We start from the raw sequence: 12,130 nt of genomic DNA on the forward strand, positions 1-12,130 counted from the left end.
GTCAATGAGACTAACACGCACTCTAGAAACAGAGCTGACCTCCATGGTTCAGCAAGGCAGCTTCTCTCATTCTGCACTGACCAGGTGCTTGACATGGCTTCCATTAGGTAGGAAGCACTATACATTTCTTTACTCACTGTGCATACACTCAGAGAACAAACTGCTCAGAAGGAACAACAGACAAAAATAAGCTGACATAATATTCAGCACTAACCTTTGAAAAGGCAACTTGACTGGTTTTGGTGCTATTTACAGGTTCAGAGGCTTCAGCACCACGCTGCTCTGCACACCTCTGTGCTGTCTTTGTGTTCACATCAGAAGGAAAAGGTAAAGGCCGAGGAGCAACTGTTCTGAACTTGAAAGAGAAGTGAGCAAGAATTTATACATTTTTTATTAAAAGTTAAAGTACTCTGCAATCTAGAAGACATTCTTGCATGGTAAGGCTTGATGCCAGAGGTTTTGGATCCTACTGTAACCCCTTTACATCTCTCAACTTCATCCCTCACTCTTCACACCTCTACTTGCATCAAATTCCCTTCTCTCCATCCCTACATCTTGTCCCTCTCCTCTCAGATTATTTTGCAGTCAGTGCCTTTGCAACAACTGTCCCCACCCTCAAAGAGCAAAACCCAAGAGAAAAACTGGGTATCAATCACCAATCACCTTCTTCTCTATCCTTGTATAGCTGGTGCCTTTCCCCAGAGAAATCTCTCTGCTCAACGTGGAAGCATTGACAGAAGCTCTATCTTATGGGCATGCCAAGACTGTCTTTCTAGACTTTGCACTCCTAAGCTCAGGGCAGTCATTACACATGTCTGTTCTAAAGAACTAGTAATCTACTACCCACTACAAGTAGCCTTATCCACAACAGTCAGGAAAAGCACTGCTATATATTCTGTAGTCACAGTGAGAAGCCTTGATGGACGTTGCTAGGAAAGACTGTAGCACAGCAAAGGAAAGCCCACAGTTCGCTGTGTTTTCTTGTGCCCATCTGGCACACCCACCTCACACCTGTGAGGGTTATTGAGATTTTCAAAGATTTACACACTGCTTCTAAAGGACATCTTGAAAGTTCTGCATTTTGCTACCAATGAAGTTATATGGATACACATGAAAAAAAAAAACAGCATAAAAAAACCCCACCCTTAAAAAAAAGTCCCATTTTTAAAGAGTAAAAAATGCAGGAGTCTTAAAGTAAAAAAGGAGAATTATTTTTTGAGTACCTGCCCCTTCTCTGAACAGACTTCAGCTAGCTCTCTTTTCTTCTGCCGTCGCTGCCGTGAGAGAGAGGGTTCACTGACAGAACTAAGAGGCTGCAAGTGGGAAGTAATTTTTTCCTGAGAATCTCCTGAAGCTCCATGACAGACATCATTCTAATAAATAAAAGTATTTTTTAAAAATGTAGACATGCCATTTGCAGACTTATACATACACACTTTTTTTAAAAAAATCAACACCATTCACTTTACTATTTGGACTGCATCCACCTTAACACATCACAGTTAAACACAATAAACTCTTCCTTGATTGACAGTTAGAAAAAATACCTGCTGTACCAGCATTTTTAAGCTACTAAACCTTCAAAGAAGGACACTTACTTGAAAGACAACAGGAACAAACGGTGCTAGCAGCTTTTCAGTAGAATCCAAGATCTACAATAGATTATGATTTCTTATCAGAGAAGTGTGTATGAAAATCTCACTGTAGACCAAAATGCAATGAAAAGACAACCACCACCTATTAGCCCCCCATCCAAATCAGGACCAACTCAAGATTAGCCAGGCCTATTTAGAACATAGAAGAAAAGTTACAAAACTATTCTTACCATCTCTCTTCTCAGATGAAAAAGAAAATTGTTGTATCCTGTAAAAACAGGATTTCCATCATCTAGATGCAAGCCTAAAACTACCTCACCACGTTGCACTTGCAAATCTGAAGCCAAGGCTCCTAACTAAGCATCTCAATAATTGCATCAGCAGCATCCTACTTTGACAGAAAAGCACATGCAGCAGCTCTCCAAATTTTAAGAGCTGGCCATTAGTTAAATCTATTTCAAAGTCTATTTTAAGTAAGCATAAATGCATTACCAGGTCAGTTTGCTTTTGGTCTTTTGATAGAGGCTGCAGGAGTTTCAAAGTGTCACCATCTTCTTCTATAGCATCAACAGAAGACTGCTTCGACTCAACATTTTCAGCTTTAAAAGCTTGCTTTGCTCTTTCCCGTAGTCCATCTTCCTTAATTGCTGGGCTACTGGATGTTATTTTAGAATTCCCTGGAACATTTAAATACTTTGCTTTATTATTCTCTGGAATATGCTCACTGCCACGCTTCTCACTCCCATACTTCATGCTCTCAGATGGTAAAATATCAACATTCACTTCACTAACTGTAGCTATGGAGCCTCCCAGGCTGTTCAAATCATTATTGCTTGGTTTTCTTTCCAACCCAACAGCTGGTTTCTCTGAGGGACAAAATTTGGTGGCTTTACATTTGAGGATGCAATCTTCTTCATTCTAGAATTAAAAAGTTAATTAATTTTTTTGTTTTCCTTTAGGTATTAAGCATATATGAAAGAATACTCTAAGCACCTAAGGAAAATCATTAACATATCAGAGCACATAAAGTGCAATGAAATTATGATCGATTATGGATTAAGAGCCTCGAAAAAGTTGCAACTCAGATTTTTCAAAGAGATACAGACTGTATTTGCAAATGACCTATTTCAGGTATTGGTTTATACGCAGGCAGTACACCTACTTTTCACCGGGACCATGAAAGAAAAGTTGTACTCCGTTATGGAAGAGCCAACAAGTACCAACAGCTTAAGACATACTACACCATATACATTCAGTATTTCAGCACTGAAAGCTTAAACCTAGAATAACAGATTCATCACAGAAAATAAAAAACATGCACAAGATGAACCATTACAAAAAAGAATCCCAAGAATAAACAATTTTTGGTTGTAACTACAACTAGTTTTTTCCAGTCAAAACCATATATTTAAAGTTGATAACCAAGTATTTGAAAAAAAAATCTGACCTCAAATACTTCAAGAGTAATTTACAAAGGGACCCACAAATGAAAAACCAGATGTTGTTTAGTTAACATCTTATAGTTAAGACATTGCAATTAGTTTTACTGATCCACAGCTGTTTATTTACTTCCACTCTTGTCTAACCACAATTCCTTCCTTAATATGAATTTTATACATTGCTAGGAATCAGGTCATGAATGCTCAAGGCACTTCTTACAAAACTGAGGTTTTTTTCTCTAGAAAAAGCAAGTGGGTTTTGTTTTGTTTTTTTAAAAAAAAAATATATATCTCACAACTTTGTGTTTCCTGGCTTGCTCAAATGAGTGGTTTTGGTGTGTAACATTCCTGCTATGAGATTCATTCTTTACTGAGACCACAGAACAAGGATCTTTAGGTTTAGAATTCACTGTTTTCTTATGACTTCTGGCTGCTTTCCTGTAAAGAAAATAAAAGTTGCTCATTTAATCACCATCAACAAGACCTTAAGATATTTCTTTAGATTATACTAATTAAAAAAATCCACTCCACTGAACAGCTTACATACAGAGAGTTTAAGATACTGGGCTTTTTTGACAGACTGTGCACAACATATTCACTTTCATCTCTATAACAGGAGCCTAAAACCACCATTCAGACTCTGCCAGAAATGTATGCTTGTTCTGCATAGCACCAAGATCAGTCTCATCTGGAAGCAGTAAAATAACTGACTAAACCTGACAAAGAAAAATAATTATATTAGTGAATATCAAAAGGAACAACTCTCAGCTGGAAACATGTATATTTCCTATCACTTCCTTGAAAATACTGGTCCTACTTTTTTTTTTAACTCTCTGAATAAGCTGTGCAGTCCTAACCATTGCACAGGTTTATTCTGCATTTGCAGAAAAAAATAGTTTCCATTCTAATTCCCTCCTATTTCTCAAAGAATCTGAAGAAACTCATATGTTCATATGGTTTGTAACTGCACATAACAGAACTAATTTTACCCTGCTACAAAAAATAGGAAAAGTTGTAAAACAAGATCACGGTAACATGAATATTTTGCACAGAATCACTCAAATGACAGTATCTTACGCCTTTGTGGCTTCCAAAAACAAAGAAATTTGATGCTTGATATATGGCTGTCGTAGTATGCTTTTCACACTAGGTCTTTCCTCAGGTTTTTTACTGAGCATAGTTCGTATTATTTCTACCAACTGTGGGCTGTAATCCTTTGGCATGGGTGGCAACTGTAAAAGGAAAGGGAAGTCTGATATTATTTAACATATTTGTCAGTAGGGCCTACTGCTAGATTATTTATGCATGACAGTTATATTCAGCTGCGTACTTTGCATAAAAAGTAGTCCCATTGTTCATATGCTGAAGTTTACCCAATTGCTTAACATCAAACAGAATATAGAAATTCTAAGTGTTTTGTCTAAGAACTGTTCATAATTTTATTTTAATAATATCAGCAGTTAAAGTTCTGTGAATAGGCTTAAAAATGTATATAAAATAAATCCATATTAACTTCATTATATGCCAAACAAGACATACTTAAATAAACTAGCCTTCCCTAGTAGGAAAATGGCATCACATGAATAGTGATTTAATTTTTTGCACAATGTTTAAATCAGAAGCAAATTAAGAAAGTAAGTCATCTCAGAACTGTGAAAATTAACCAATACACTAGTTACACAAAAGGGTAACACAAAACTCTAGAAATATCTACAAATTAATAACTCCCTGGGTCTGATATTACATCATATACCACCATACAACATGTATGATGATGCATGTAACATGCAAAATATTTTTAACTCCATGCAATACTTCTAATTGGAAAAGATAATCTCAAATTCTAGACAGAAAATCCAAGCACAGATAAAAAAAATTTTAGAAGCTTTTACCTTTCCTTCAATAATTCGATAAACCAAAGAGTTCATGTCTTTAGCATTAAAGGCATGTTTCAGTGTAGCCATTTCATAAACGCAGCAGCCTAAAGCCCAAACATCAGACTGAAAAAGGGGGGGAAAAAAAAAAGTTTTGGGAACTTTTTATTAACTGTAGAAGTTTTATCTCCAGAACTAGTCACCTGCCTTCAAAGAGGCCTTTAATGACAGTAAACTAATTAAGACCAAATTCCATTGCAAACTTTTGGCTTCAATCTCACTCTTTTAATTTTGATCAACTGAGTTAATTACTACTAAACATCACCAGATTTTTCTGAAAAGAAGTGTAGAAAGTTGCTGTTTGTAGGGGGTTTTGTCTGTTTTCTTTTTGAGTACAATATTGGTTCTAACTGGCAAATAAAAACCTTTTGATTTTTCATTGGAAGAACAGCTTCACCTCAGCTCTTGCTCACTGCAGACACTCATATTTATGGTGTGTGTGGTTTGCAGCAAGAGCTGAGCAGGTATACAAGAGCATGTTTGCTTTATTTTGTTATATTTAAATTTGCAGCAACACTGCTTATTTCTAGACTTTTTTTTTTTTAATGCTGCTGTTATGTCTAATACAGACTTTTGAGAATAAAGCTTCCTGTCATATAATAAATTTAGAAAATGCAGCTAACAGACTGATATTTTTGTTTACATTGGCATATTGTGATAGGTACAGGCCACCTGCTGAACACCTTGGCTGTGATAACTATCACATGCTATGAATTCTCACTTACTGCAGCAAACACAGTTCCAGAAATAAAGGTTTCTGCAAATCTCTCCCCTATTTTTTGTTTGATCTTTGGGGACATTAAGAAGAGTTGGAAGCAATAAGAAATTAGAAACAATAGATAAGACTGTAATGTTCTCCAACAACAAAATAAATTGCCTAACGAAACAGAAAGGACATTTGCATTAACATACTCTACCTTGTAGTTGTAGGGTTTATTAGAAAAGACTTCAGGGCTCATGTAGTATGGTGTGCCTATGAGGGTGCTGGCCATGTCATACTGGTTTTCCAACACTTTGGCTATTCCCAGGTCACCCACTTTGATTATATTTGTTCGTGTCAGAAAAACATTTTGAGTTTTAAGATCTCTGTGCAGAATGTGCTTTTCATGTAAATACTGGAGGGGGGAAAAAAAAAAAAATCACATAAATAAGAGTTAGCTAACTCCTAATTTGTTCTTCTACACTTAAATGTAAATCACTGTACACAAGTCAAAGAGGGAAAATACAAATGTAGAAAGAACACACACATCACTATCAAAGTCAGCAGTGCCCCTGCTAAAGCCAGTATTAGTGACTTAACATTAAGAATGACTAATACAGGCATGGACCCAAAACTTGGCACTGTGTTAGCAAAATCTCTCTGTGTGGCTCTAACAAGCCATCAGAAAAGAGGAAAATAAAAATGTAAAGACTCAGACTTTCATTCCCTTCCTGCTGCCTTCGTTTCTTGACAGTCATTTCTTAGTTTTAAGTATAAAACTCCAGTGGGAAATACAGGGAAGAAAATCTGTCTTATAACAAACAAGAACAGGCACTACTGTAGCCTTGTGTATGTCTGCTTACAACAGGTAACTTCAAGATAGAATTTTCTCTCCAATTTCTTGTTTCTTAGTGTTAACATTTATATCTGGTCTTTATTACTATAACAATTGTCTTTAGAGTTTGATAACCTTCAATTACTATATTTCAACAGAGATAAGACTTAATAGAAATGGTTAATTAGTAGTCTAAATTTACCATTAAAAAACACCAGCAAAACCACAGAACATAAAATGCTTCTGAAATGATCTCCCCTTTTTTTTTTTTAAACTACGTTTTGTAAATTTAAACTTTCAAACCAGAAAAGTGTTTCAGACTACAACTGCAAACACCCTGGAGGTTATCACTGTCTACTTGGATACAGAGGTATAGACATAAAATATGATAGCAATTTCTTGCCTAAAAGACTGAAATGACCTGTGAACATTTTTAATGTACTAATAACCACTGTGTGTAGATGCTAACCCAGCCAAACTGGAATTCAAAGTCTGCAGCCTAACTGTGGAATTTTTAAATGCAGAAAGAGCTATATTAAATTTATATCTAAAGGTCACAAAGTTATACTTTATTTTACCTGCAGTGCCATGGCAATCTGGACAAACCACTCCACCACCTGATTCTCAGGCAAAAGTTTGCCCTTCTGCTCTTTCAGTTTGTGGTACAGATCTCCTCCCTCGCAGAAGCCCATAACAATATATAACAGGCCATCTTCCCCTTGCCAGGATTCTCTGTAGGTGACTATGTTGGGGTGTTTCAACTGAGATAACAACTGTGCCTCTTGTTCTGCTGCTTTCCTCTCTCGGTTGGAAGCATTTTTAAGGTTTAACTTTTTGATGACATACTGTAAAAGAAATCGCAAGGTATATCGTGAAAGATGAAAGTAACTATGCAGAAGCCTTAGGGAATTCCCCAATCTAAAGGAAGTACAGTATCTGAAATTTCTACACACTATTCTATATGGAGACTGCAATTTGCATAGCAGTTATACCTCATTTCTACCATTACACTGTAAAAATGGAAGGTATGGCTATTCTATTCATCTACCTAAATAAAACTCTACATTTGAGTTTTGTGGTGTTTTGCTTTCTTTTGACTAATGTTCACATTTATCTTTTTTTACCTCCACTCTCATTTTAAATGGGTGTCTATCATTCATCTCTTAAGCCTGAAATATATGTTTGTGTATCACAGTTACTCTCAAAATAGGCTATTTCAATAGTAACTTTAAAAACATTAAGGAAAGTATGCATTCATATGCAAAAAATGACAATGGACGTCTAGGATAAAAGTCATCTGGCTAGACTTATTTTGCTTTTCTCTGCAAGTAAAACCAAATCCAACTCCTTTCATTTGATTTTAAGAAAAAAGTGGACTTCTTTCACTTCAGAAATGAAACATATGTTCTTTGTAAAAAAAAGAGAAACTTGAAAAATAACATCTCACAACTTCAGTGAACATAGATCATACATTTGAAGACCAAGTAAGATGTTAAAATCTCAGTTTCAAGGCTTAGGTTACAAATTCCCCACTGTCGTATTCACAATACCCAATAGGGATTAATTTCTTGAATGCACAAAATAACGCTGCTGAGATTTTTCAGGTCTGTTCATCCTTTTCTTAAAAAACTTGTACCTGGCAGAAGACCCCCAAGGCAGAGCTGATTTGGGATTAATTGCTTTGTACAAAAAGTCTACAAAACAGTGAAGCACAGGAGAACAAGAAAAAAGCTTCTATCAGGAAAAGAAATGTAGCAAGTAGAGATGCAGCTGGAGGGCAAGTTAGAGGCACATTGAAAAAACACTCTCAAAAACCTGAAAGGAGACATAATTTACTTTTTTAAAAATTATCTGTTGCATTTATGAGTTTCTGCATATGCAGGCTTATTCAAGAGAAATGAACTATTACAGGGAAGTAGAGACTCTTGGTCATACTGAGTCAAAAGGTCTTATGCTCATTCCTAAATTTCTTTTATCCTGTGTGAAGCCGGGTTTAGAATTTTTTAAAACTACATATGAAAGCTGTTACTTACTTCCCCAGTATGGACTACATCAAATGTATTTCTAAGGAATTTCAGGTTTTAGCAAAAATACAATAGAAGCTGAAGATGAGACAATAAAATCCATAACAGACATTCATCATACACAGCACCAATATTTAGGTCTAACCTGGCCCCCTTCCTGATGTAAATATTTTGGTAATCGTTTTTAGGTTGCCAGCTTTCCACGGAACAAGCATGTCATGGTATACACCTAACCACACTCTTATCTGAGGGCTTTTAAATTGAAACATCTAAAAAAATTTTTACTTACTCAATTTCAGTGTCCTTGGCAATTGCTTAGGGTGTCTACTTCCCAGGCTGGCCCTATTAATTTAGTCCAGCACATTTAATTAGTATTGAGGGAGATCACCCCTGATACACCAAGTCAACCAATTATGCAGAAATCAATAGTACCTCATGATTTTGTGTTTCAAAAGTCTGCTGGATATTAGACAAGCTCCTCAATTCTTGTAACATGTGATGATGCACAGCTCCCCAAGAGGAATATAACAAAACTGTGTACAGCATCATCTAAGTTTAAAATAAAATAGAAATTCTGTAGCTACTGTTGTGACAAGCCAACTACAACTGTATCTTTGGGCATGCAAACCAAAAGCTTTTAGCTTTGTATCAGCTTCTGCCTTTAAACGATATACTACCAAAATGCAAAAAGCACGCATATAGCCTAACTTCAAACCTGGCATTGGTTATATTTGGCTTAATGAGCATGTTATCCCAGCAAGATTCCCATGAAGTCTATTGTAATGCTATTCTGCCTTATTTGATACCAAATTGTGCATAAATTGGAATTTTTTTTGTTTTAAACATTTGGAGACACTTGATCTTCTCCACAAAAAAAACCCCAGCATTCAGTTAACAGCAAATATGCTTAAATAAAATATAATTTCATTCACAGAACATGTAGCACTACACCAAAGCAACAAAAAAAAAATAAATCCCAATCATCTTGCTACAGAAGAAAGTTTATAAAGGTTGGCAAAAGATAAGACACAGTAAAACGCATCAAATATTTAAGATAAAATAACAACGATAAGGAAGCAAGGCTCTTGCCAATGTTAATGATCAGCAGCACAGCAAAGAGGTGAAATCCAAGGACCTGTATATGTTTGAAAGTCACCCCAATGTACTGTTTACTTTTAGGACAACGAGGTTAGCAACTCTTTGCGGACATTGGACTATGCACTGTGGTGACTGGCCTGGAGGGAACAAGTGCTGCCATCGCTGCTACCCAACCCACAGGTCATAGGAATTTGCCTTTGGATTCCAGCCTCTTCCCTGCCTTCATCCGGGAAAGGACGCACCCACTGATCACCGCTGGGCACAAACATGTCTCCCATCAATCTCTACTCAAATCCTGGGCATAAGGCTCACACCCAAGGTTTCTGCAGTACTGCTCTGTGGATGTTCTCCAGCCCCATTTCTTCATCTTTTGCATCTTCTATCAAACACATCTGCTTCAGTCAGGCAAGACAGATTATTTCAAATTTTCAACAAAAAGGCAAAGAAAAAAATGCTTGCACTTCAACTCCAACATAACCAAAACTTTGCCAGGTTCTGCCACAGTTGATACAGCAAACACAAAACCTGTCTTCCTCCAGCAGAGCCAACAAAAAGGGCCAGCAAAAGCCAACACCAGAAGCTGTTTTTTCCATCCTTGCTATGATTTTTAGCACCACACACGTGCGTGTCTTAAAGAGACTAACGCAAGCAGTAACAAACCAAGAGCAACCCCTTTTGCTTCATGCTAAAAAGAGCAGACTGTATTTTCCTGTCACCCAACAGACTACCAAAGCTAGATTTTCGTCCCCAAAACAAGGCATTATACATGGGGGGGGGGGGGGGGGGGGGGGGGGGAGGCAGTTTTATTTAAATGAAAAAAAGTGAGGATTTAGGGGGGTTGCAGTTTGTTTGAGATTAAAAGGGGGGGGAAAAAGAGTCCTCTCCACACCTTTAACAAAAACATTCATAGACAAGGGAGGGAAACAGGAATACCTCGACGGGCAAGCCCAGCTCATGTGGCTGCAGTCACACCAGGTCGTGGTCACTGCTGCACGCCGACACCAGGCCACAGCCCTGGTCGTGCCCGGGGCTGCCGTCAGGGCCACATGCCAAGGCCGGGCGCCACGGGCTGCACCCCCCAACCAGGCCACGGCCCCAGCGGCACCCCCAGACCAGGCCACGGCCATTCCCCTCACAGCAGGCCAGGGCCTCTGTCATGCCCCGCTGGACCAGCCCCTCGCTACCTGCTTGCTGTCCTGCTGGTGCCGCACCAGGCTGACCTCCCCGTAGCTGCCCTTCCCCACGGCGCGGAGGAAGCAGTAGGCAGCCAGGGGCATCCTCCCGCCGCCCGGGCCCGGTCAGTGCCTGGCGGCCGGAGCCCGCCCGCCCGGCAGCGCGGCCGCCGCTGCCATAGAGATCCTCACGGCTCCCCGCTGCCATAGAGAGTACGCCGCCGCGGCGCGCAGAGCGGACCACCGCACGTCTCTATGGTGCGAGCGCTTCGCGGCGCCGCGGCAGCCATTTTGGAAGCGGGTGAGGCGGCCATGTTAAGGGTGGGCAGGGAGACGGAGCGAGGTGTGAGGCAGGAGGCGACCAGTCGTCGTGAGGCTGGCTCTCCCTCTTGCTCGAGAAACAAAGCCGTTTCCTCAAAAACTGTCCAACGAGGGTCTTTGGCGTGCTGCTCCATGAGACCCGTGTGCTGAGCGCCGGGGAAGGGTGACAGGGACATGGTGACAGCCCTGTGGGCAGCTGTGCCACAGCGCCCCACAGCACCACAACGGGCCCCAGCACCTTGCCGTGCGCCCTGGGGCGTGAGGTGGCCGGGAGGCCTGGCAGAGCACAGCTGCTCTACAGAGCCATCCTGTCACCTTTGGATGGGACAGAGAATTGGTTTAAAAAGCTCCAGACTGGTTTAAAAGAACCTCTGGACCTACCCTGTGTCCCTCACATGGCTGCACACCTCAGAAAGCTGACTGCGGGAAAACCAGAAAATACCCCAAATTCTGTAAACTTCTATGTTTTATTATCACCGAGCATTTAACTCCCAGTCCTCAAAAGTCTGTGTTTCGTGCAGGGGAGGTGATGAAACCAGTTAAAAAGATTAAGAGAGAAATAACGCTGTCAAGATAACAAAGAAAATGGGCCTTGCAGCAGCAGGCTGAACAGATACTGATTCCGCAAGATGCAAGACCCTGGGAGCTTGGACCTGGGTTTCAGCCATGAGGATAAATAGGAAAGCATGTAATATGAAGTTTGTGGACTAGTCAGGACATGTCAAATAATTATACCTGAATTGGGTACCTGAGTGATATGCAGAATTACAGGAGGCAGTTTTTGAAGACGAACATAAATGAGTTTAAGCGACTGCAAGCTATGTTATGACTGCGGTAAATCTGAGCCAGGGACAGCCTTTAAGAAGGTGTCAGAGAAATGACAGTTTTCGTTTGGAAAAGTCAGTCTAGACCAGAGATCAGTCTCAGTTGCCTGTACAGAAATGGCTGTTGAATTTCTGTTTGGAGATACTACATAGAAGAGACATTGCTGAAGTATTCTGTAAATTCAGTA

General features: G+C 39.4%; 1 protein-coding gene across 5 annotated transcripts in view; it reads right to left on the reverse strand.

Moving 5' to 3' along the window:
• NEK4 (NIMA related kinase 4) overlaps positions 1–12,130 on the reverse strand; it is a 29,622-nt gene that overhangs the window by 6,292 nt on the left and 11,200 nt on the right. The window contains exons 1-11 of one of the 5 annotated variants that reach the window (XM_074879509.1): positions 8,960–10,355; positions 8,817–8,869; positions 7,082–7,348; positions 5,886–6,083; positions 4,927–5,034; positions 4,112–4,266; positions 3,331–3,472; positions 2,088–2,513; positions 1,599–1,652; positions 1,224–1,373; positions 215–355 (exon numbers count right to left, since the gene is read on the reverse strand). In XM_074879509.1, coding sequence (XP_074735610.1) covers positions 215–355; positions 1,224–1,373; positions 1,599–1,652; positions 2,088–2,513; positions 3,331–3,472; positions 4,112–4,266; positions 4,927–5,034; positions 5,886–6,083; positions 7,082–7,195 — 1,488 coding nt within the window. In that variant the 5' untranslated portion in view covers positions 7,196–7,348; positions 8,817–8,869; positions 8,960–10,355. Of the gene's footprint in view, positions 1–214; positions 356–1,223; positions 1,374–1,598; positions 1,653–2,087; positions 2,514–3,330; positions 3,473–4,111; positions 4,267–4,926; positions 5,035–5,885; positions 6,084–7,081; positions 7,349–8,816; positions 8,870–8,959; positions 10,356–10,809; positions 11,300–12,130 lie in introns of those variants that run through there. The other 4 variants (XM_074879506.1, XM_074879505.1, XM_074879510.1 and 1 more) reach the window with 4 other exon arrangements.

Source organism: Strix uralensis, chromosome 10 (assembly GCF_047716275.1).
Source record: "Strix uralensis isolate ZFMK-TIS-50842 chromosome 10, bStrUra1, whole genome shotgun sequence".
NCBI lineage: Eukaryota > Metazoa > Chordata > Aves > Strigiformes > Strigidae > Strix > Strix uralensis.